Genomic DNA, 27,623 nt, shown 5'->3' on the forward strand with positions numbered 1-27,623 from the left:
TTATTTATATAAAAGGTATATTTGTGTATTCCCGGTCCCGCCCACTCCTGCTGACATTTTTTCCTGTCCCGTCCTAGTCACGTGAATAATAGTGATTTTGTTTCCCATCCCACAGGATTCCCACAGGATTCCCGAAAAAATGTCAGCTTCTAATGCTCAGATTTTGGACAAAATTGAACAAAATTTGTAAGAAGAATAGCAAAAAAAAAAAAAATGTTTTTCATTTACTTCAATATGGCTGACAGGCATTGTCAGATTAGCATAACCCAGGGAAAAATGTTTTTCATTTACTTCAATATGGCTGACAGGCATTGTCAGATTAGCATAACCCAGGGAATGAAATATTAAAACAAGATCATTTGGACAATGTTTTCAAAAGTTATGTGTTTTTGTAAAACGCGTTATATCTCTTTAACACTAGGTGGCACTGTGTTTGAAATTCTCAGGTACTTTCGGAACATGCCATTGATGATCCCTATCAATTTCCGTGCAGATATGTCGTATGGTTCAAAAGATATAGCAATTTATGACAAATTTCTAAATTGCGGACACATGGTTCAACCGTCCCTGGCAAAATGACATCCAAAGATTCAGCATGACCCAAAAAATCCACAGACACCAAGATCATAATTTTCTAACTAACTGTTAAAAAGTTATTAGCAAAAATAGCCATTTTTTGTATCTCACGACCCATAGGTGGCACTGTTCCGAACTTTGGCAAGGACCCTCAGATCATGGTGTTGATGAAGTGTACCAAGTCGCTGAATCACATTAATATAAATGGCCAGTATTTTTTGAATAACTGCAAATGTTTAAAGATTACTTTACTAATAATGTACCCATATTAAACTCAAATTCACATTAAATTCAAATTCGTCTTATTTCATGCTTTAACAGTTAAATTGTCAACTTACATTTTTAAGCAGTAATGATTGATTATTATGTCACTTGTTAAATGGTTATAACAATTATAAACTATAAACAATGTAATGATTAAAAAAGTACAACAGTTATAGTTTTCATAATATTTTCTATAGACCCTTGTTATTTCGTATTGTAATGAAGAAGCTTTTAATGACAACAAAATTTGTCATTAGCAAAAATAAAACACAAATTTCATATATATTTAAATATTTCAAGCACTTTTAAGTACCTTTTCATAAATATGTCTGTTTCCAAGTTTTTTTTTTAGAATTTAAATTTCAAAAGGGTCAAGTACTTCAAGCATTTTAAGCACCTTTTACAAACCCTGGTAATATTTGTTATAGACCACTGTAATTTTCTATTCTAACAAACAAGTTTATTATGATAATAAAAGTGTAGATACCATTTAAATTGCGCAATAACCAAATTGCAAACAATAGCATAAAAGAGCAGGTTTTAGGTTTATAGATGTTTAGATGCAGAAATGGAAGAATCAAATGTAAAATGACATTGCATAGTTTTCATTGATTATTGCTAGAGCAAAAAATAAACAAGTAAATGCAGCCAAGACAAATTGTTTTTTTTTGATGGATTAACAAAGAAAGACAGCAGCAAGTAAATGTGGTCACTTTAATGTTCAAATCCAATATAATGATCTGCATTCGATTTATTTCTCAACAGTTTCTGTTCACTTAAGACATAAACAACTGTTTTTGAAGATATTCGCCAAGCTATAATGTTTATTGAAATGATATTGTATGTATTTGTCTGTTTATGTGTTGAGAGAAGCAAGAATCAACTAGCTTTAGGCGAGAGCGTTCAGAAACACAACACTTGATGTAACGTAGGAGGTGTCGTGACAACGAAGTGGGGATCCAATTGCAGGCTTTATTAAAAGAGCGTAGTCAGAGCAGGCAGGGTTAGACACCAGCAAACAATCACATCCAAGGCACAGGCAAAAGAGTAATCCAACAAGACAGGCAATTGTCAGAGCAGGCAGCAGTCAATCAAGAAACAAGGTAACAGTCCGAGGATCAAAACACGAGAGAGGCAAAACTTAGGAACACGGACCCTAGGAAACACGGAAGGGCTAAACATTCAATCACCAGTGACGTGATGGGGTGTGTGTGTGTGCCATTTTTATAGTGGGAGACTGATGAGGTGATAAGAGACAGGTGATTGCAATTGATGATGTGTCCAGGCAAAGGATTATGGAAAATGGAGTCCGGGGTGAGTGGTAAAGGGTACAGGATGGGGTGCCCTCTAGTGGAGCTCGTGGGCACTCCAGCTAGAGATTGTGACACTTGGCTTTCAGTAACTGGAGAATAGCTCAGAATCACTTAAATGACCTCTTTGATATGTTCTAATGTTCAAATTGTGTACAATCGCTGGAATGTTTTAATTTACTTGGTTTTAAATGCGTGCAAATTATGCAGTTTCTTGTATGTATTTGTCCAGTTGAGCAGCGAATCAATAAAACAGCACTGAATTCAGCTCTTTAACCCTCTGGGGTCTGAGGGGTTTTGGGGGCACTGAAGAAGTTTTGGCATGCCCTGACATTTGTGTTTTTTTCAGTATCTTAAAAAACATATCAATGGCTAAAGTCTTATTACACTTTAATTAGCACAAACTTGGCTACAGTAATATGTGAGCAGCATGAATGTACATGTTTGTGTTTTTGAGAAAACAATGTTTATGCGTGGTTACTGAAAAACTAAAAACTAAAAGTCTCTGAAATAAGGCCCTAAAACACATACAGAACATTTGTTCACAAAATTTTGAGAACTGGACGTGCTAGACTAGAGTTTTTGCCACAAAATGATGTGAAAATCATCCTATTTACTTTTGCTCGATACGAGGGAGTGACAATGGCCAAGAATATTTAGTGATTCACACCTGAGGAACAAAGGGCCTTCCATAATGGGCCATCAGTATGAATGTGACTGAGGCAGGTAAGAAAGAGTGTGCAGAGAGTAAAAGAATGTGGGTTTGTATTTGTATTTATTTACAACACAGTATAATAAAAATATACACAGTGAAGTTCAAAGACACATTATTGAGCACATTGATCTAAAGACAGATATTTGAACAGTAACACACCTTTGTGTCATTGCTGAAACAGATCCTGTTTAAATGTTGAAACAAGTAAACCAAACCTTTGGGGCAGTCATGGCCTAATAGATAGCGTCAGACTTGTAACCTGAAGGTCACGGGTTTGAGTCTTGGGTCCGGCAGGAATTGTCGGTTGGGGGGGTAAATAACCTCCACCTTCAATACCACTTCACTTCTATACATGATATTTCCAGTGTCTGTTGCTGCTTTCCATGGATTCAAGAAACAAAATAAAATAAAGCAGCAACATCATCACTTGTCATAGTCAAAGTTATTTTACCATATTTTATGCAGTTGAACATCTGATGTGGTACAGCGCTGTCAGAGAAGTGAACTCTTCAAAATCTTCAAGCCCCGTAGGTGGGGTACATTGTAACATCTGTGTAATATACAGTGATAGCTTCAAAAGGCTTTTGAATTTTGACTTTATAGTGTTAATATGGCAACTAGTAAATACCGTAAATTTGGTTTTGCTAGCATGTGTGGAAATATTTAAACCACGTGTGTTACAACTAACCCAGCATTAGTTTGTGCCCCACGCTCCCCTAAAAGTTTTGTCAGAGTAACACAATAACAACTAATGCAAGTAGGTTATAATAAAAGAAAGACTTACTCATGTAAATGATATCCTCTGCTGGATCCAGCCTCAAGTCGTATCTTCTCCTTTTTCTGAGGTAATCCTAATCTTATTCCTCTCAACGCGTCTTCTTCCAGAAAAGAACAGTAGCCGAGATGAACTTGAAGCTTTGTTTACGGAGCGGAGGTGATGTGGGCGTTTACATGCCGCCCGTCTCACGAGGACTATTGTAATATCAAAAGTGAAAGTAGCTTGTGGGCATGATCTAATTAACTAGAATGAAGTAAGATGGGAAAGACTGGACATCACGTTGGTTTTATATGGATTACTTTATCAGAAAATATTTGTTTCCAATAAGACTTGCTTTGTTTAAAAGTAGACATGTCAAGCTTTCTAGAGATATATCTCTCATGTCTCTGCGTCAAGTTTCAGTTCATTTTAGTGCCACGTTTCAAAATGAAGATCACGAAGAGCAAGGTGGCAGACAGCGTACCGTTTGTTTTCTTTATTTAGATAGAGAGTGGATGTTACAAAAAAACTGTTTATATAATTTTAAATGTGGAATTTTTTTTAATTTTTTTATTTGTTTTACAAAAACGCATCGATTCGCTACAGGAGGCCTTTATTCACCCCCCGGAGCCGTGTGTGATGCACGTTTTAATATGGATGCGTGTGCTTTATTTGACTACATTTTCACTGTTGAACAGAAACACCCGCCCATGCCATTATAGAGCTTGAAAGAGCCAGGACAATTTTGAATATTACTCTGATTGGATTCATCTGAAAGAAGAAAGTCATATACTCTTAGGATGCCTTGGGGGTGAGTAAAACATGGACTAATAAAAATTTTTGGGTGAAATAACCCATTTAAGATCCTTTAGGGATTATCAGAAAAGATGCCACAAAATGTGCCGGCGCGTTTGTCAATGTCAGTGGTTTGATATCTTCTTATAGTTGATTTGTGTTAAATCGCTGGAATGTTTTAATTTACAAGGCTTTAAAACACATGCAAATTATGTAGTTTTGTGAGTACAGGAGTGCCACTGGCTTGCTCAGATGGGGACTCTTAATTTCTAGCGATTATCGTCAGTTTGATTTCACAGATACTATTTAAACTAAACTGAGCTAGACAATGACATCTCTGAATTGAATAATGAAATGCCTTTAACTGAATATTGAGTGTTTAATCTTATTATTATACATTACTGACACTCTATTTTCCAATTTGATACTGTTAAGTGCTTTGACACAATCTGTATTGTTAAAAGCGCTATATAAATAAAGGTGACTTGACTTGACTTGACTGACTGATTGGTGACAGATATCTGTCATCTTTCACTCTCTGGCCATCAGACAGTCATTATTAATGAGCCCTGACCTAGTAATGATCAGATATGTTGGTTTAGCTTGTCAGTGAGAATGGAATTTATGTATTTATTTGTATTTTTGACCATTTAAAAACAAAATTGAGTGGGAGGAGTTATCCCGCAGCTGCAATTGTTCCTCTAGAGGGAGCATTTTTTCTCAGCCAATGTAAGTCTATGGGACATTTTTGTTAAGCCAACATAATAAGTTTAATTAGCATAAGAATATCTTGGCTTTGTCAAGTACAGGTGTGAACAAAAACTGAACAAAAACACATTTATTTCTAAAACAAGAGGAGGAAAGATAAGTACAATGCTTACCCAGATAATAAAGAAATTGAAATCACATATCACATACAATTCCAAAAAAAATAACCCACACTGGGCTCAAACCCATGACCTCTGGGTCTAAAGCCTGTCGCTCATCTTGCTATGCCACTGGGAAGATGTGTACTCACAGAAAGTTCAGAGGAATAGGTGAGAGTGATCTAAATAAACAAGTTCATTTCTGATTTAGGAGAAAGAACTCACGTGGGAGATGCAAGGTCTGGAACAGATCAGACTTGCACAGCTTCTGGCCACAGTACATCTTTTGGTCTGGGCATGGGGCACACGGGTTTCAAACCCACATCCAGAAAGGTTTGGAGTCAGTGGCTTAGCAGAGTGCGTCACTCATTCTCCGGGCCTCCGTGGAAAGCTTTCAGTGTGAGAATGAGCACACAAAAGCATGACTTAATGCAAACAAAGCTTACATTTTACTTGATAGCTAAAGAGCCACATTAGAGAGAATGGGACCCAGCTAGCAAGCAATTAGCATGCTAACATGCTAAGCTATATGGATGTAATGATATGAAAATTTCTTATCACGATTATAGTGACCAAAATTATCACGGTTATCAGTATAATCAAGGTATTGTTAAAATGTGCTGGAAATGTTCAAAACGTACTGACACATAAATCACTTCAACAAATTTAAAATTTAAAATCAACAAACAACAAATAAAATGACTTTTTGTTTGCATAATCACTAAAACAATAACATTACCAATGATGTCCGGATTTTAAATGACAACATGATTGACAACAATTTATCTAGTAGCATGTTCAAATATCTAATGTAAATGTTCAAATAAAGCTTTAAAAAAGTTTCATAAAAAGGTAATCCTCACATACCATCCTTTAAAGAAAAGGGTAAAGTCAAAATGATAATTGATTATTAAATGGTTATATGTATTTTATCTGCTCCATTAATAATTCTAGATAACTTATCTGAATTATTTAAATGTGTAGAATCCACGTAAGCTTGTTTTGCATCAACCGGTCAAAATTTTCGACAAGGCATACACATTTGGACCGTTTTTTTGGGCAGACAAAAACTGCTGCCACAAGCTGAATGTAAATGTAAGTCTCTGTAAATCCACTCAGTGACACTAGATGGCGCTTATGGAACAGCTGAATTACAGCTGTTTTCCCATAACCTCCGTGGACAAAGCAACGTTGTGATTAAGAACACTTCTTTAGCAGGGGCGTTTCCTCCGAGGAGGCAAGGGAGGCAGTGTCTCCTCTCCTCAAAATTGGATGAGAGAATAATCGATATTACAAAAATAAAACAGCGCAAATATGACTAAATATGATAATAAAAGTCTAAAAGTCACTCGTTTTTTATAAAATAACACTGTCCAACAACGACACCCGCAGGTAAACTTACAGAGGAGGCTTGCCTCCATTCGGTCCATAGACTTAAAACAGAGATCCTAAAGCGTGCGGTGACTTTTCTGGAGGCTCATTGAGATGAATGGGGGAAAGTCACGTGAGAGGAGGCAATACGCTATAATTGGATATGATCGTTTATGATTGGATGTGATTGGTTCTTGCGATAAATCTTGTTTTCGTGCGTGCTCTCAGTCTGAAAGAAAATGATGGCGTTATTGACTAGTTATAAAGTAAGCAACTCTCCCGCTTAGATATCACTGCTTTGTGTCACATCAAAATTAAACATGAAATGGCTTGAAAACGTGATGACTGTCGGTTTTTAGTAAGCATTCAGCTTGATGAAACGAAAGATGCCCAGCTAACAATTTTTGGTTCCCAGAACGTTCTGGGAATGTTAGTTTTTGGTTCCCAGAACGTTTCCTTTTGGGTAGCCAGGAAAGTTTTCTTAACGTAAATAGAACATTCCCTTTAGGTTAGGGGAACGTTGCGGGAACGTTCCCAAAACCTTCCAGGAATGTTCTCGGCAGGTTCCCGGAACGTTCCCCTAACCTAAAGGGAACTTTCTTTTTACGTTCCTAGAAGGCTCCCAGAAAGTTCTCCTAACCTCTTTACTCTGATACCGCTGCTGTCAGTAATCATCCAGCACTCCCGTCCCGAGTCCCGCAGAGTATAAGCGGTATGGAAGACAGACAGATATGGACCTCAATAATCAGTAAATGTCTTGTTTCAAACTATTGTTTAATCATTAAAGATAATCAGAGCACATTTAACCATCATAAGGAACATTAAATGAGATTGAATTATCCGTTAATATGTAAGATTTCGGTTACACTTTATTTCGATAGTCCACTTTAGACATTCTACTAACTATAAGTAACTTTGTAACTATATGTCAACTACATGTCAGCTAATTCTCATTAATTTGCAACTACATGTCTACTAACTCTCAGTAGGGTAGGTTTAGGGTTAGTAGAATAAGTTGACACTTGCAAAGTTTCTCATAGTCAGTATGTTTTATGTTGTGGACCCATCAAAATAAAGTGTTAGAAGATATTAAGCAGACAGTCTACTAATACTCTAATGATTGCTAGTTGACATGTAGTTGCAAAGTTACTTACTGTTAGTAGAATGTCTAAAGTGGACTATCGAAATAAAGTGTTACCAAGATTTCTTTATAACTACCATACCATATAATAACCCAGATATTATGTTTCTTAAGCACCAAATAACAAATGACTTCAACAAAATATTGGGTTTTAAAAATGTGAATTTTATTTTTACAGACATTAAAAATGAATAACATTTATTTTACTTTAATATTACATTCATTTCTTACCACTGATAACGATGATGTGCTTCTCTCTTTTGGTCCGTAATCATAAACTTCTCGGTTAATATCATGTTCTCTTCAATTACTTGTCAAATCTCTCTGAAATCACAACATTTACTGATGAATATTTATCAATTATAAGTAATTATTCAATAAAGAGATCGATAAACGTGTGTTAGTCAGTCAGTAAAACAAAATGACGGTTAATTTTTTAAAATATGGGAGTGCGTGGCTTTATATGGAACACAAGAGAAAAGCGTGTGCTGGACGCGCGCATGCAGATCAGAGGCGCGCTGTAAAGAAACATACAAACAAACCTGGTGTTTATGGTATGCTTTTCAGACTATGCTTAATTTCAGCTATACAATTGGAATTATATCATCATTATAATGCGTTTGACTACTTTGATGTCTACACTTTATTAAAAGCTTATTTCAGACATTAAATTCTGCAAAAAATTGTTTGTTTATGATAAAAAAATACACATTTCAGCATTAGAATAATCAGAAAAATCTGCAAAGTTTTAATTAGTTTACATGGTTATGACTACTAAAAATAACCTGCAGGGAACGTTCTGTCTAGGTTATAAAATAAAGTCTAAAAATAACCTGCAGTGAACGTTCCGGGAATGCTCTCTGTAGGTTATAAAAATAAAACCTGAAAATAACCTGCAGGGAACGTTCCCAGAACGCTCTCTATAGGTTATAAAATAAAAACCTGAAAATAACCTGCAGGGAACGTTCCGGGAACGTTCTCTCTAGATTATAAAATTAAAACTTGAAAATAACCTGCAGGGAACGTTCTCTTTAGGTTATTAAAAAAATAACCTACAGGGAATGTTCTTATTTGGTTCCTAAAAAAATAACCAACTGGGAACCAAATGGGAATGTTAGGGGAATGTTAGGGGAACGTTCTGTGTTTGCTGGGGTATCTTCGTGCTTGTGACAGTATTTGTGACAGGGCTTTTATGAAGATGACCCAAAAATAAGTTGACTTAAAAAAAAAACAGCTGAACATCAGTTCACAAATAAAAAACTAGTCTGTTTACAAGTGCATATAGGCCGCCTTGTGGCAGAGGTTATTTACACTAACTCCGCCCACCAACGTGTGATTACAAAGCATTACAGAAGACTCTTATGCAATAACAGCTCCAGTGGTGCAGCTGGTGAAGTACATGTTGAAGTTGTTTTTCGACCTGGGTTCGAATCCGCGTTTTGCCAAACTTTTTTTCCTACCTTTTCAAATCAGATATCACGTCGGAAAGGCATGAATTTTCAATAATAATGAAGGAAATAATCTAAAAGTTGAACTTAAAGTATCGGGTAGGTGTAGGGAGGGATTTATTGTCCCAATAAGGCAGCATCCATTTAATAATTTGAATTAAAATGATAAATTACACTCAATATGTTATTATTACATACTGTTTTATAATGTACTACAATACTGAGGTGCAGATAATTGCCACTATTTGCAAAAAGTAGTATAAATAGCAGAAAACCCTGCTAGGTGTAAATATAATTTAGCTATTTGCACTTAGTGTAAACATTAGTGTATCAGGGACACCACCACACGCCACTGTTCTTTAGGTATTATATGGAGCGAAGATAAACAAAATTCCATCGAATCTTTTCTGAAGACAGTCAGAACCTTCAGAGGTGCATTCATATACAGTGCCCTCCATAAGTATTGGAACAGTAAAGTAAATTTTTTTTACAAAGTTTACAAAAATAGATGAATATGAGACAAAACTACAGAATGTCACATTATATTATTGGGTGATAACACCAGATACACTTTTTAAATTTTTTTTTATAGCTGTCAAAACTTTGGAAAGCATTTAGAACTGCATTTAATTTTTTTTTTTTTTTTTCAGGAGGATGAAGCAAAAGTATCCACAGGAATGGTAAATGAGAGCTACTCCACTGGCAGTCGAGTTTTTGCAGTGACAGCCTGTAACACAGCTGAACACATGCGTTCACAGAACCATGGCTACTTTCAGAGTAAGAGACGGATAAGCTCCACTTCATACTGCTCACTGCATTTGTGACCCGTGCTGGCAAAATGAGTCAGAAGGAGCAAATTGTCAAAATTTATTTCCATTACAATACCTTCTAAATGATATATGACTTGTTGGAATTGGACAAAAAATGACTGAGCTACAGCCGTTAGAGTCAATAGAGTCACCAAGCAAGGCTGCATATTTTTCTCCAATTCTTTTCTTAATAATAATTACTGTATTATTAATCACAATATAGTTATTTTTTATTTTATCTTTGTTATTAAGAATAAGAACAAATTTGCAAATAAACAATAGTTTAATCAAGAGCAGCGAGTGATTCCGGTTTTTCTTTTAATGTTTGATTAACATTGAGACAGATCTAGGCTACTGTAATTCATGAATCTAAAAAAAATGTTACACAGACACATTACACATTATGCACTTCATAGGGAGATTGCGCGCTCGCAGAGAGGCGCCTCTTATGCCTGCTCTTTGCAAATGTCAGTCAGCGCGATCGTTTTGTTTTCATCAGCATGGGTTTAAAATCATATTTCACTGGTTTGGACTCGTCATGCTGCACTTTGCAACAATAGACCTACAACTTGAGAAGCAGCAGCAGTTGTCTTGAAGTGAGCAGAGAAAAAGGTACTCCTCTCAGAAAACGTACAAATAAAGATCATTTTAGATGTTTAATTACTATTTGGAGCTTTGGGATCGCTAGAAGAGGGCTTTATGAACTAATTATTGTGAAAACCTCAAATTTGACCAAAATTGACATTTTTAATTTCCTTTGACTGTAGCTCAAAATTAGACAGTGCGCATTCAGACTCATTTTGCCAGCACGGGTCACATTTTATTCAATATTTAGTACCCCCATACACTGTAAAAAATAAATACTTGAGAAAATGTAAAAAATAAGCTTGATGCTGTAAGACTTTTGAGTTCTCTCAACAATAGTTTTTTTAGTTCTGCTCAGTAAAGATATTTTTTTGAGCCAATGTAAATTTGTTTGTCCATGCCATGCTGATTGTTTTATTTAGCTAATAGAAAAATTATTGTCATAGCAACTGAAACAACAATTACTGTTGTTGAGGTCATTTATTTTTTCTGTTTCCTGGAAGAAAAAAAAAATGTTTAAAAAGTTCCACCACATTATCGAATTTATGTTTGTTTACAAATGACAAGCATTAATGGATAAGTTAGTCTAATAAGTAGGCAATATTGTCTTTGTTTGTAAGACAACTTTCAAGACTAAGATATCCAGGAAATGGACATACCGTAAGAAGTTGAACACACTCTAGGCCTCAAAACTAGACACACAAACCTCAAGAATGGTGGCAATCAACAAATGTTAAAAAGATGAGCTCTTTACATCACAATACAACAAATAAATAACAATAATGATAAAACAACAACAAAAAAGTTTAAATTAAGTCAGAAAACAGCAAGACAATAATATCCTATAACAGTAACTGCATAATTTATTCATGTTGCAATGCATGCTGGGAACTCACAAAGCCTTAACATTTCAACAATATGAAATTCTTTGTTCAGATAACTGTGTTTGACTAGTTGGGACAACATCTGGGGTAATTTTGTAAGTCTGGCAAGGGTTTTTATGTAGTTAAAAAAAAAAGAAGCATTTTTCAGTATTTGAGACTCAAAAGGTTTCGTAAACTGGAAAATGTGCAGTTGCATTTTTTACAGTGTATAAGTTTGCTTAAGCACTGTTTTGACTTTTAATTTTTAGATAATGAAGTAGATGAAGAGTCAGAGGAGGATGATGACTATATTCCCTCCGAAGACTGGAAAAAAGTAAACACTCTTTCATCAGTATAGTTTTTTTCATGCTTTTTGTTTGTAATTTCCCATGAATTGTTTGACGCATTTATGTTATTAACAGGAAATCATGGTTGGCTCCATGTATCAGGCTGAAACACCGTCTGGACTGTGCAAATACAAAAACAATGAGAAAGGTATATTTGTTTAGTTTAGTTTATTTATTTATAAAGCACATTTAAAAACAACAGGAGTTGCAACCAAAGTGCTGTACAACAAATATAAAACAAAGTAAAAACATACCCAATCATGACAAACAAAGGGACAAATAAAATTTTACACCCTCAAACAGAATTAAAACATACAGAATAAAAATGGGGTTTCAAAGAGGATTTAAACAAAGAATATAGAAAAGGAAGATCTTATGTGGAGGGGAAGACTATTCCAGAGCCTAGGAGCTGCCACAGCAAAAGCCCGGTCACCTTTAGTTTTAAAATGTGAATGAGGGACTGAGAGGAGAAATTGACTAGATGACCGAAGAGATTTAGAAGTGGAATGCGGAATGAGGAGATTACAAATATACTGGGGATCACAACCATGTAAAGCTTTAAAAACAAAGAGCAATATCTCAAAATCAATACAGAACTTGACCAGGAGCCAATGTAGAGAGGCGAGTACCGGGGTTAATGTGCTCATGTTTTCTAGTGCCTGTCAATAATCTGGCTACCGCATTTTGCACCAATTGTAATCAGTCCAGAGATTATTTAGGCAAACCCAGATAAAGTGAGTTGCAGTAATCCAACCTTGAACTTATAAACGCATGAATTACAGTTTGAAGGTCCTTCATGGAAAGCATCTTCTTGATTCTAACAATTGATCTTAATTGAAAGAAACTGCTTTTCACAACAGCACTGATCTGCTTATCAAAAGACAGCGTAGGATCAAAGGCAACGCCAAGGTTTATAACACAGTCTAGTACATTTGATGACAAAGGGTCAAGCTGCTTGACAATGCCAGAAGACACAGCTGTTGGACCAAAAACCATTATTTCGGTTTTGTCATTATTTAACTGTATAAAAGTCCATCCAGCATTTATAATGTCATTCAAACAGATTAGACATAGAACAGTTATTGTTTTTAACAGGACAATAAAGTTGTGTCATCGGCGTAGCGATGATATGATAAATTATGTTTCTGAAAAATATAACCGAGTGGAAGCATATATAAGGAGAAAAGGAGAGGACCCAGAATAGAGCCCTGCAGAACACCATGGGAGATTTGAGCCCAAGATGAGAAACAGTTCCCCAAATTCACGGAAAAATATCTCTCTTTAATGAAGGAGGCAAACCAGTTCAGCACAGATCCCTGAAAACCAGCTACTTGCTCAAGTCTTTGAAGGAGGATGTAATGATCTATTGTATCAAATGCTGCACTTAAATCACGCATGATTAAGAGACATCAAGAACCAGAGTCAAGGGAAAGTAAAATATCGTTAGTAACCTTCAACAGGGCAGATTCAGTACTATGAAATTCTCTAAACTCAGACTGAAATGTCAAAAATATTAAAAGTACTCAAGTAAGATAAGATCTGAAATGATAACAATATCATAGAGCTGTGAAGGTGACACGGGTCGGAAAAGAGATAGGGAGCTCCGATGAGAAGCCATTTCTAGAGGAAAAGAATTTTGAGATTAACTTTATGTATAAAATGTTTTAAAAATTGTTCTCACAAATCAGTGGATAATTCTAATAAAGCACTAGGAGCAGGATTTAAAAAGAGATTAATTGAATTAAATAGTATCTTCGGCCTATATGCATTTTGTGCAATTAAATTTGACATGTATTTCATGTATTGAGGAGCACTCTGATACCGTTTAAGACATTCTCTGAAAATTTCGTATGATATCTGAAGTTTATCTTTCTTCCAACTGCGCTCAGCACGTCTACACTCTTGTCTAATGGCACGAATGGGCCCCTGAAGCCATGGCCTGAAGCCATGTACTTTTTTCATCACCTTGGATATCTGTATCCTTAGGGGAACAACTGAGTCCAAGGTGGAAGTGCAGGTACTATTAAAAAGGTCAACTAATTCATCAGGATGGACACGAGCATAGAACATTCACAGCAGTTGGAATTTGGGTAGATAAATACACATCATTGAAAGACTTGGCAGTAGATAATTAAAACATCTAGAATAATGAGGAGAGTGATAGGATTTAGGTGGAGTGCATGGCAATACAGAGTCAAAAAAAATTGGACAGTGATCAGAAATAACAGCATCACATAATTAAATATTATTCACAGGAAAACCATGTGATGTGTGACCCTTCTGATGTGTAGGTCCAGTGACAGATTGTATAAAATTGAGAGAGTCCATAAGACATGAAAACTCTTTGACCAGAGGTTTTGAGTGACAACAAACATGAATATTAAAGTCACCCAAAATTAAAAGACTATCAGAGCGTGACACTAGAGAAGCCAAGTAGTCAGAAAATTCTTGGATGAAGTTCTTATTAAATTTCGGAGGTAAATTTAATGATTTAAAAAAAATTACCTTTGTTGATCAATTAATTAATTGGGATCAATTATTGAATACTTCAGGAAACACTGACTATAAATCTTTAAAAAGTAATATTTTGCTGGCACTAATACAATGAGAACTGCATCAGTCATAGTATGATGTCATTTTTAAAGGGAACATAACACACACAGTTTCTGACAATCTTTTTTAATCTTGAGTACCTATAGAGTAGTATTGCATCCTTAATATCTCCAAAGAGTCATTAGTTTTATCAGATTTATGAAAGTCAGATACAGCTGTACCACTTCTCTCTGAAAACAGTTGAGAGTGGGTGAAAGAGTCTCAAGTATGTGAAGCTTTTGCATAGCAATCATCTGCAAGCTGTCACATCAATATAAATAAAACAGGAACCAAAACTTTCTGAAACTTATACGATCCCTGAAGGAGTGTATTTGGATTTGTGTATTTCTGTACCAACTCATTTTTTGAGACTTTGGTCATGTTTAGCATAAGTTTCCAATCCATCTTTAACAGTGTAAATAAGTCAGAATGCATGATATAGCATTAGACGTCCCCATTAACTCCTCAATTATTATACATTCTTTTAATTACATGACTGTAATTCTAATCGCTTAATGTCCTTGATTTCACATATGGAAATGGTTTACATTTTTGGAGGCATCTGTATGTTACAGTCTTGTGATATGCTTTGAATATGTGACTCCATAATTTACAGTGTATGAAAATGATGACCAGCTGCTGTGGAATCCTGAAATCCTTACTGAAAATACTGTAGTTGAGTTTCTGACAGAAGCATGTCGACGGACAGGAGAGGAAACTGGAGTAGATGCTATTCCAGAAGGGTCCCACATCAAAGACAATGAGCAGGTACTAAAGAACTGCCTCTGAGATTGAATAATAATAATAATAATTAGAATAATTTAATCTTTTATTTGTAATCAAATGTCGAACTGTAACTTAATACACAATACAAATTGTTTACTCCCTTCAGGCATTATATGAGTTGGTGAAGTGTAATTTTGATACTGCTGAAGCTTTGCGAAGATTAAGATTTAACGTTAAAGCAGCCCGAGGTGAGCCTTACAAAGTTTGTTAAATGGCATTTTTCTTTCTTTTTCATCATATTTGAAGCAGTAGAAAACATTCACATAAATGCATACTGCCAGTGTTTCTGCCACTTAACAGTGCTGTGGTTGTAGACAGAAATTTATTTCTTGGTTAAAACAAATATATTTTTGTTAATGAAAAATATCCTTAGAAGGACATATTTTCTGCCACGTGTTCTACTTTATACTCACAATCTGGCAACCATGTTTATACGTTCTTTGTACAATGCAGAAAAAGTGCTCATGAGATACATTGATAAGTTGACGTTTAGCGATCAGCCAGTCTGTGTTTCCTCTGCAAATCTTCATCAATCCTTCTCAGTGGCAAACTTTAATTAATCTAAACATGGATGTGTTTGCTGAATAAGTGCACTTGCGCAACCTCTGTTCCACAATACAAAGTTTTTTTTGTTGTTGTTTTAATAGCAAAACAAGAGTATAATTTGGAATTAATATAAGGAATTTCACTCTTTTAGCTTTGTGTGTTCCTTAGAAAATTGCAATTAAATGGTTTAATCCATTGACAGCCCTAGTCTTACTCTCTCTTTTTTTTTTCCTTTTATACAGAGGAACTATCTGTCTGGACAGAGGAAGAATGTAGGAATTTTGAGCAAGGTTTAAAGGCTTATGGAAAAGACTTTAATTTTATCCAGGCCAACAAGGTAGTGCTCATTTTATGGCATTTTTCATTATAGGTTTAATTTCAGTAGGTAGATCACTTTATTTGCAAAGTCTTATAATGTATGTCAGTCCATATTTCCCCTTTCACATTCTTGTATTGACATTTTAATGTTTACAAATGTAATGACTAGAAAAATAAAATAACCTGTGGGGTTCAATAATGTGTCTAGCCATTTTCTCTGGTAGAAAAGTATATGGATTACTTTGTTGCATTTCAAAACTTTTTTTCTATTATTGTCATTTCCTTATCCAATTTTAGGTCAGAACAAGGTCTGTCGGGGATTGTGTGGCTTTTTATTACATGTGGAAAAAGTCAGAGCGGTATGATTTCTTTGCGCAACAAACTAGGATTGGAAAAAGGAAATACAACCTTCACCCAGGAGTAACGTAAGTATATGTGCTAACATATTTTGCCTGTCTTAAAGTAACAAAATAAATGTGATCATTGTTTTTGAACATTTTAGAAGGTGAGATATATGCATCACAAAAATTTATGACCAAAATGCTCTGTAGTAATAATTCTATGAATGCAAACCACAATAACTACATCAACACTGAATGTGAGAAAAACACGGAGCTTAGTGAATCTGAGCGTAGTTGACCTTAACTTGTCTGTCATGGAAAGATAGCTTTTGTGATTATAGTGGGAGTTTTTGCGAGCTTTAGTGACCAGGAAAGTTCTCTGTATGCTTTCTGTATTATAATTCCAGTTTGTTCTTCATGCTTCTATAATATTCAATTAAATTCAAGTTTATTCGTATAGCACTTTTTATGATACAAATCGTTGCAAAGCAGCTTTACAGGAAATTAAGTTTCTACAATATATTTATATATTGTAGAAATTTAATATATTTAACTTATGGCAAAATTTTGTAATTCTGAGGGTTGGCATCATCTCTTCTCAGGTGTTTGGTCATCTCAGATCATTTAAAGGTTGGATCCAGACTGAAGCTTCTGTAATTCCTAGTTACCATGGGATGTTAAACAATAGAGACATAATTAGCATAGCTGCTGTTCCATCCAAGCAAAAATTATTTGTTCAACCCAAGCTAAAGAATAATAATGTGTGTTTGATCAGATATAACTGCAATAAAAGATTATAAGATGCATGTGAATGCTTTGCTAAAGAGATGTGTCTTTAATCTAGATATAAACAGAGAGTGTGTCTGAACCCCCGAACGTTATCAGGAAGGCTATTCCAGAGTTTGGGAGCCAAATGTAAAAAAGCTCTACCTCCTTTAGTGGACTTTGCTATCCTAGGTACTACCAAAAGTCCATAGTTTTGCGACCTGAGTGGGTTGAATTGTAGCGTGGTAGAAAACTAGTTAGGTACGCAGGAGCTAAACCATTTAGGGCTTTATAGGCAAGTAATAATAAATAATATAGGGTGGTGATGGCGCAGTGGATAAGACACATGCCTTTGGTGTGAGAGACCCGGGTTCGAATCCACTGTGAGACACCAATGTGTCCCTGAGCAAGACACTTAACCCCCTAGTTGCTCCAGAGGCGTGCGACCTCTGACATATATAGCAATTGTAAGTCGCTTTGGAAAAAAGCGTCAGCTAAATGAATAAACGTAAACGTAATAATATTTTATAACTGATATGGAACGTAATAAGTAGCCAGTGCAGAGACTGTAAAATTGGGGTAATATGATCATATTTTTTCCTGACCTGGTAAGGACTCTAGCTGCTGCATTTTGGATGATCTGTAGCTTGTTTATTGAAGATGCAGGACAACCAGCTAGCAGTGCATTACAATAGTCCAGTCTAGAGGTCATGAATGCATGAATTAGCTTTTCTGCATCGGAAAAAGTTTACATGTTTCATAGCTTGGCAATGTTTCTAAGATGGAAGAATGCTGTTTTTGTAAAATTGGAAATATGATTTTCAAAAGACAAGTTGCTGTCTAATATATCACCCAGATTTTAGACTGTAGAAGAAGCAACAGTACATCCGTCTAGTTGCAAATTGTAATCCAAGAGATTCTGTGTACAGTTTTTTGGTCCAATAAGTAATATCTCGGTCTTATCTGAATTTAATAAGAGAAAATTATTGTTCATCCAATCTTTTACATTTTTAACGCACTCTGTTAGCTTAGATAATTTAGAAGTTTCATCTGATCTTGTTGAGATATATAGTTGAGTATCATAAGCAGAGATCGACCGATATATCGATTTACCGATATTTTCCCAGATATTTAAGCATTTTTCCATAATCGGATATCGGTTTTGTAATATCGGATTAACTGATAAACGCCACCATCTTGTGGGTGTTTTGAGAATTGCACGCAGGATCGCAATTGCAGCGCATCTGAGGGGAGAGGAGACAACAACAACGGCGTGCAGGTACTTGATTTGCTGTAGTTGGTAAACTATTTAATATTACAGTCATTAATGCACAAATTAGATGTATTACATAAATGCCTGATATGTACAGTTGGGCAAAAAAGTATTTAGTCAGCCACCAATTGTGCAAGTTCTCCCACTTAAAAAGATGAGAGAGGCCTGCAATTTTCATCATAGGTACACTTCAAGTATGAGAGACAGAATGGGGGGAAAGAATCCAGGAAATCACATTGTAGGATTTTTAATGAATTAATTGGTAAATTCCTCGGTAAAAGAAGTATTAAGTATTAGTAAGAAGTAAAAGAATATATTAATTTATTATCTCTGCAATCGATCGCAGTTTGAGTAGCCTATAGTTCTGTGTAAATGCATAGATAAACCGCGCTGTCAGCAGCATAATTTAAAACAAAAAATAGAGCATGCCAGTTGAGAAATGCAATAAAATACAATGCTTGTTATATTCCAATATTCCAGAGAATATTATTCAGTGAATTAACATTATCCAGTGAATTATTCTTCACTCTTTAGCCTATTAAACAGCTTATAAACCTACTAAAACTGTAGTTAAAAATGAAGTTGATATGACTCCTGTCCTTTATTTATTTTCTCCATTTGAAAACATTAGACATTCTACGTTTATTTTGCTTACGGCTAATAATTAGTGGTGCTGGTAAGCTTTTTATAAATAAAATGTTTTTTATTGTTGTAATACGAATATTAAATTTAACATGACGGGGCTCTAGACTGCGACCAAAATGGTAATTTTTTTGCGAGTTAGAATTTGACGTGGTCGCATTTGTACGAGTGCATGGTCTGCGCTGCTCCAAAGCGTCTGCTTCATACAGCCCGGGCTGCAGAGCCGTGGCACATTGTAGCAGGAGTCAGATTTCACTGATCACGTGAAGAGAGGTGCTTTCAGCACGAGCGCTTCATGGGTAGTGCCTGGTTTATACTCGCATACTCAGCACGAGCGTGAAGGTGCGCGTCGCGGACGGAGCGCAACGGAGGATTTTGTTTTCAAACTAAAGTAAAAGACCGCTTCTTAAACCAGAGAAGGTGAACATGCTGGTGTTCTTGTAGAAAAAAACATGCAAGTCCTGTCAGCGACAGCCAGTTTAGTTTTACTTTTCTTTTTTTTTTTCGTTTTGAGAAGCTTGTTATCTTTGCTGTTTACCTCATGTTATGCTATGGAGGCTTTCCTTAATTTAAAAAAATAAATATTTATTTGCTTCCTCAGAGTTTGCTAAACATTCTGTAATATACTAGGTATATAATACAGCATGTGATGTATCCTATGCCATGCCTCGTCTTATTCGTTTTTGTTGATAAATGTTATGTAAGCTAGTTTGTCATTGTCAACGTACTGTTTTATTGTTGTTGTGCTTTTTAATTAAGAATAAAAATGAATCCATCTTTTGTTTTAGTCTTAAAAAGTGAAAGGTGTATAGATATAAGCAAAACAGAAAATTACCTTTTCTTGTAAAATGTGGCGCCAAGATCGCAAATTTGAGAGTGAAAGGGAAAGTGGAAAAGGAAAAAGGAATTCCTGTTCACAAAATTTAAATCACAAATAATACTGATGAAAAAGAACGAGTTGAATGTTGAACAATTTTATTACCATATAACTATAAACTATGATAAAACTTCATCAGCATGTATTGATTAATCAAATGTTGTAGCAAAAACAAAAAACAAAACAAACAAATTGCAACCAAATGATGTGCTTGTGCGACCAACTGAGAAAGTTAGTCACAAAAGTGAGATCAGTGGGAAGAATGAGTCCTGCATGAAAGACTGCTAATTCTCAAAACATTTTTTGTTAAGATGACTGAAAGGAGGAAAAACCAAAGTGAAGTATGGACTTACTTCACGCAGTCATTTATTTACTTTATAACAGTAAATAAATATTGTTTCTGCATATCGGTTATCGGGCGCATAAACATGCAAATAATTGGTATCGGTATCGGTTATAAAAAAAATAATAATAATCAATATCGGTCGATCACTAGTAGTACGAGTACAGGAGCTCAGTATCGGGCCCGATACCGATACCAGTATCTGTATCGGTGCATCCCTAGTGAGCTTTAAAGGTTTCTAACATACTTACATGTTTTTGCAGCTTTGAGTAATGTATCACAGACGTATTCTCTCATAACAAAAAAAAAGTGTAGACAGAGTGTAAATAAGAGATTCATTGTGCAGTGTAAGGAGCTTCGTTGATCATAATGGAGTTTTGTGAGATCGCGATGAACTAAGATGAGTGACAGCTTATTATTAAGGGAGTTTGAAAATGTGATATTGATTTAATACAACAGTTCGTTAAACAAGAAGTTAATATTAAGTGATTTATATTGTCTGACTACAACACTATTGCATTATTTTGCTCTGTTTCATCAACGAAAATTGTTTCAAACAAAGTCCCAGCCAAGCCGCTGTGCATCTCCTTTCAAACACAGCGGTGTTTCGTTTATGAATGAACTGCTTTTTTAAACGAATCTAGGGAGTCAATGATTCAATTACCCATTCATAAAGACAGTCACGTACTTCATTCATGAATGAATCAGCCGTTCGAACGAATCAATTATATGAATGATTCAGTGATCAAATCAGTGACCTACCGCCACCTACTGGCAGTTTTAGTTAAATTTTTAATGTATCTTTTCTGTTATTTAAATCATTTAATAATTCTCCTAAATTTTTTACATTTAAACAAGCGCTCCTAAAAAGAAAAGTAAGCATAGAGCCCTGGGGTGCCATCTCATGAGAGCCACCTCATTTCTTTATTACATTTAACCTACATATTACTACATGTGTGCCACCAATTCCTCTACCAGTTACTTTTAGGCAAAACCTATGCTCCCTTTCACCCTTCCATCTTTCCTCTGTAGTGTCATCCCCTCACCCACCCATTTCTCATCTCTGGATGTAAAACCAGCAACTGACACTTTATGATCCACTTTAACTTCTTGTCAAATCAACATAAGAAGTCTAGACAAGCCAGTGCATCCTACCCCTTCTAACCTAAAACGTTGCCCCATGTATCATCATCTTTACTGTATTTTTGCTGAACAGTCCATTGGGTGGCTCACCAATGTTCGAGGTTTCTCTAATACAGAAAAAAAAGGAGGCTTGACCAAAATCTTTGTGGGAAGAGGAATTTATTCAAGATGGTAGTGTAGCATTTCCTCAATAGTGATGTTAGTATGTCTTCCTTCAAACAATCTTAACCCTTGTATGAATCCTAGCTTCTCCCAAAGTTCTGTCTGAAGGATAGACTTTTATACCTGAAGACAAAAGGGCTAGAAACAACAGATATTGTTTGGACCTTCCTGCTGGAGATCCTGCAATCTACAAGATGTTCCTGAGGACAGCTGTTCCTTTGTTATTCTAATGGCATGGACAATTTGATTCACACCTGTATAGACACAGTTACATTATTTATTTTACAAAATGATCAACTGAACTTTAACCAATCAGGTTTCAGAAGCAGCCATTCAACTGAGACTGCTTTGCTGTCAGTCACTGTAGCCCTGCAGATAGCAAAAGCTGATTCCAAATAATCAGTTCTTATTCTGCTGGATCTATTTGACACTTTTGACACTGTGAATCATCAGATTCTCCTGTCTTCCATCTGATCTGCACTCCACTGGTTTGAATCTTATCTTACAGGTAGGTCTTTCAGGGTTTCCTGGGGAGGTGAGGTATCCAATGAACATCAACTGGCCACAGGGTTTCCTCAAGGATCAGTTCTTGGACACCTCCTCTTCACCATATACATTACATCACTGGGAACCATTATACAAGCACATGGTTTCTCCTTCCATTGCTATGCTGATGACACACAGCTTTATCATTCATTTAAACCAGACAGTTCAATAGTAGCTGCATGGATCTCAGGCTGCTTGGCAAACATCTCGGCATGGATGAAGGAACATCACCTGCAGCTCAACCTGGGTTTTCCCTGCCACTCCGACTCTGCAGCATCATCCTGCTAGGTTCATAAAAAAATATTTTTTGGTGACCAGCTGACCTTCAAGGATCATAAAGACAGCTCGATCATGCAGGTTTGCATTGCACAACATCAGGAAGATCAGGCCCTTCCAAACAGAGCATGCTGCACAACTTCTTGCCCAGACCCTTGTCATTTCTAGGCTGGACTATTGCAATGCTCTTCTAGCTGGACTTCCATCATGTGCAATCAAACCTCGACAAACAATTCAGAATGCAGCGTAACAACTGGTCTTCCTTGAGCCCTAAAAGGCCCACATCACACCTCTCTTTATCTCCCTGCACTGGCTACCAGTTATGGCTTGAATCAAGTTCAAGACATGGATGTTTGAGTACAGAACAGCCACAGGTTCAGCACCCTCCTACTTCTTCCTCACTCTTTCGAAGCTACATCCCCTCCAGAAGCCTGAGATCTGTTACTAAGTGATGCCTTGTGGTAACCTCACAGAGAGGCATTTTCGTTCACCTTTCCTGGCTTGTGAAAAGATCTTCCCACAATTGCAGTAATTAACAGAACATGACACGTGATCTGACAGCAACACTAATTTAATCCCATACCCGACCCGTTTGACACAAAAACGGCACCCTAACCGCACCTGCATTAAATCTCCTACATGAGGTAGACAAAACTCATTTATTTAAACTTTTATTCAAATTGTGAATAAATTTAAATACAGAAAGTATTGTGACGAGTCGGCTGCCTTCCCCCTGTCCATCATCACCACCCCGTCCCGTATTCGCCGCCCTTCACCAGGCTCCCGACGGGAGTGGGTGTGTGAGAGAGGAGGGGCGCTGAACACCTAGGGCTGGCGGCGTGTGATGAGGCGCACCTGATGTGAATAGAGCCTCATCACCGCCACGGTTTAAACGCCGAGCGCGCCTCTCCTCGGGAGACCGGTCTCTTCCCCGTGCATGCACGCTGGTGTCCTCGTGGGTCCAGGAAGGGTGCATCGAGGAGGACTGCCGCACCCGTTAGGCAGCTGACGGGCCAGGATGCCGGGCCGCCTGATCCCCCAGAAGCGCCGGGAACCCAGGAGATGGACGAAGCCGCGCAAGAGACGCCGCCGCCACTCGCTCCCGGCCCCGAGAGGGGAGCGCGTGCGGCCACCGGACTCCGCCCCTTCCCTGGACCCTTCCCTGACGAACACTACCCTCCGGCACAAGCCCCGCAGCACAACGAGGACACCAGATTCCCCGTTTATTTGGACACTTTGCCCCTTTGGACACTTTATTTTCCTTTTTATTGTTTAATAAAAACCTCTCCGAGGCTTGATGCCACACCCACTGTGTCTGTCGTTGGCTCCTCCCGCCACAGTATTTAAATTTAAATACCTAACCCTAACCTAAAGACCCTTCCTTTTAATATAATCACTGCAGCTGTCAATCAGTGGCAGCGTGATTGGTTACATTGCTCAGGGTGTAGAAATAGTCTTGGTTACTGAACCTGCAAACCCACCCATGCTTGTCACCGTCCGGCTTGCACCTGCACCACACCCTACACATAAATATTATTCCACCCGTTAAATCAAATATTAGCGGTTCACCTGTGTGTACCCGCCCGCATGCAGGACTCTGGCTTCCCCCTTGTGGACAGCATAATAGACAACTCTGGCCCCAGAGAGTGATTGTAAATTAAGTTTACATGAAATATGTTTGAAATTTCATTCTGCATCTTCTGAGATTTCATTGTAATCCTTCTCATAAAGTCACTGAAGTAACATTAACTGTTCACCTGATTGCGTTGCTGTCTGCGTGTGATGTTAGACCGTTATTGAGAGAGAACATATTGGAAGCACACTACTGCCTACCTGACTCTGCCTGAGAAGTAAAGAAAAATACACTTATCTCTGAAGTATTATAGTATTCTTGTAAACAGTCTTCTAATGTATTATTGAATAAAATATTAGTTACAGGTAATTATCAAAGAAAGAAAAAAACAATAGCCATAATATGGACTATTGTAAATGCTGTGATGCTCAGATACAGATATTTCCTTCTCACATTGCTGATTTCACCATTAACTCTTCACCTGCGCAGTTTATGTTTTTGTATATGGTATCATTGTAATCAATGACCATCAAAAAATAGGGGTAGACATCACCTTTTCTTTGTTATCATGTTTAGTTCAGGAGATATGACACAAAATACATAATTTGGTTATGGTGGAAAGGTAAATGGTCGCCATGGCAACCATGAGGTGTTTTTACGATGACTCCATTTCTGAAAATGTTTAGGGCCGCAAATTATACAAGTGTACCAAGTTTCATGCTTTTATGAAAAAGTGAACATTATTTTTAAATATCACCTGGACTATCAGAACAATGATCGGAGTTACTTTTGCAATTCTCGATGCAGCATAAATTACATACAATGGTGAAATTTTTCACAATCATGTCAGAAAATCAAAATACTTCCCTATACTCTATAGTGGAACGGCAGCCCGATGCTCCCAGTATGGCAGATAAACAGCAGTTTCCCAGAACTCAACACGGCCTGACGTCAGCTTCAGGTCATGTTTTAGGTTAGATTAAAAGAAAAAATATATATGTTTAAGTATGTAAATAAATAGCACCACGGTCGCTCCCAACAACTTTTTCAAACTTATTTTTAATGTTCAGTGAAAAGGATTTACACTATATATGAATTTTAATCCAGGCTACATGAACCGTTTCATATAATCTGGAATAAATACAAAATTAAAGCCAAACTAAAACTGAAATGAGACATTTGTAATAAAAAATAAAGTGAATAAATTAAATAATCTTAACTTAAAGGCCATTTAAAACCACATATTTCTGGCCATATTTCTGTACATTTCGAAATAAGGTGCATTAAAAGTCAATAAATCCTTGATTAATATGAATATTTTAATTAAAAATGTATCCCCACGTACTATTCAATAAAATTCTAGTGCATTTAATCTATTAAATAACAGCAGAGTGAGCGAGTTGTTGGATATGGTAAGATTAAACTTATTTTAGTGAACAAAGTACCACATTTCAGCTCTCATTTTGTTTGGGTTGGTACACAAAATTATATTTTATCCTTGCTTCTAGGAAATCCTCAATCTACACAGAACAAAATTATAAACACTTTTGTTTTCGCCCACATTTTTCATGAGCTGAACTCAAAGATCTAAGACTTTTTCTATGTACACAAAAGGCCTGTTTCTCTCAAATATTGTTCACAAATCTGTCTAAATCTGTGTTAGTGAGCACTTCTTTGCCGAGATAATAATCCACGTCACAGGTGTGGCATATCAAGATGCTGATTAGACAGCATGATTATTGCACAGGTGTGCCTTAGGCTGGCCACAACAAAAGGCCACTCTAAAATGTGCAGTTTTACTATATTGGGGGGGGGTCCGAAAACCAGTCAGTATCTGGTGTGACCACCATTTTCCTCACCCAGTGCAACACATCTCCTTCGCATCGAGCTGATCAGGTTGTCCACTCCTCTTCAATGGCTGTGCGAAGTTGCTGGATATTGGCAGGAACTGGAACACGCTGTCGTATACGCCGATCCAGAGCATCCCAAACATGCTCAATGGGTGACATGTCCGGTGAGTATGCTGGCCATGCAAGAACTGGGATGTTTTCAGCTTCCAGGAATTGTGTACAGATCCTTGCAACATGGGGCCGTGCATTATCATGCTGCAACATGAGGTGATGGTCGTGGATGAATGGCACAACAATGGGCCTCAGGATCTCGTCACGGTATCTCTGCGCATTCAAAATGCCATCAATAAAATGCACCTGTGTTCGTTGTCCATAACATACGCCTGCCCATATCATAACCCCACCACCACCATGGGCCACTCGATCCACAACGTTGACATCAGCAAACCGCTCACCCACACGACGCCATACACGCTGTCTGCCATCTGCCCTGTACAGTGAAACCCGGGATACATCCATGAAGAGAACACCTCTCCAAAGTGCCAGATGCCATCGAATGTGAGCATTTTCCTACTCTAGTCGGTTACGATGATGAACTGCAGTCAGGTCGAGACCCTGATGAGGACGGCGAGCATGCAGATGAGCTTCCCTGAGACGGTTTCTGACAGTTTGTGCAGAAATTCTTTGGTTATGCAAACCGATTGTTGCAGCAGCTGTCCGGGTGGCTGGTCTCAGACAATCTTGGAGGTGAAGATGCTGGATGTGGAGGTCCTGGACTGGTGTGGTTACACGTGGTCTGCGGTTGTGAGGCCGGTTGGATGTACTGCCAAATTCTCTGAAACGCCTTTGGAGATGGCTTATGGTAGAGAAATTGACATTCAATTCACGGGCAAAAGCTCTGGTGGACATTCCTGCAGTCAGCATGCCAATTGCACGCTCCCTCAAAACTTGCAACATCTGTGGCATTGTGCTGTGTGATAAAACTGCACATTTTAGAGTGGCCTTTTATTGTGTCCAGCCTAAGGCACACCTGTGCAATAATCATGCTGTCTAATCAGCATCTTGATATGCCACACCTGTGAGGTGGATGGATTATCTCGGCAAAGGAGAAGTGCTCACTAACAGATTTAGACAGATTTGTGAACAATATTTGAGAGAAATTGTGCCTTTTGTGTACATAGAAAAAGTCTTAGATCTTTGAGTTCAGCTCATGAAAAATGGGGGCAAAAACAAAAGTGTTGCGTCTATAATTTTGTTCAGTGCATATGCTTTCTAACAACTTCATGTGGCCGTAAACATTTAATTTTAACGTGGCTTTAAGCACTAGGCATCATTAAAGTTTCACTTTCACCACATAAAGCCACACCTGTGGTGTTTACATGGATTAATTGTAATATGAGTTTACCTTATGGTACGAACCCAGAGTCTCCGCATCAGTAGGAAAGCGATAAACTCGAGCATCTTCCATCCGAAGACATGTCGCATTTCGGGGCAAAGCAAAAAGACATTGTCGAACAACAATATAAAATGCGGGAAACTATGAATTGGTTATTTTACAAATTATACTACAACTGGAAAAACACTGTAAATTGATAAACTGTTCGGCGTGATGACGTTTAATGTCTCCGACAGCGCCTGTAGTCCCATTTAGCAACTCGTTAGCAACCGCCTTTTTTAAGAAACATAACAGTTTAAAAAAATCATGAGTGGGGTGTAACTGGTGTGTTAGAACATTCTCATTGC

The 27,623-nt window shown here is 37.1% G+C and overlaps 1 protein-coding gene across 2 annotated transcripts in view; it reads left to right on the forward strand.

Annotated features, from left to right (window-relative positions):
* Window positions 1-27,623, forward strand: part of mier1b (mesoderm induction early response 1b, transcriptional regulator) — a 91,349-nt gene that overhangs the window by 40,221 nt on the left and 23,505 nt on the right. For both annotated transcript variants that reach the window (XM_079379751.1, XM_079379752.1), the window contains exons 5-11: window positions 9,894-10,020; window positions 11,770-11,834; window positions 11,923-11,995; window positions 15,056-15,207; window positions 15,332-15,413; window positions 16,014-16,108; window positions 16,387-16,514. In XM_079379751.1, the coding sequence (XP_079235877.1) occupies window positions 9,894-10,020; window positions 11,770-11,834; window positions 11,923-11,995; window positions 15,056-15,207; window positions 15,332-15,413; window positions 16,014-16,108; window positions 16,387-16,514 (722 nt within the window). The remainder of the gene's footprint in view (window positions 1-9,893; window positions 10,021-11,769; window positions 11,835-11,922; window positions 11,996-15,055; window positions 15,208-15,331; window positions 15,414-16,013; window positions 16,109-16,386; window positions 16,515-27,623) is intronic.

This window comes from Barbus barbus (genome assembly GCF_936440315.1).
Source record: "Barbus barbus genome assembly, chromosome: 26".
NCBI classification, from domain to species: Eukaryota; Metazoa; Chordata; class Actinopteri; order Cypriniformes; family Cyprinidae; genus Barbus; species Barbus barbus.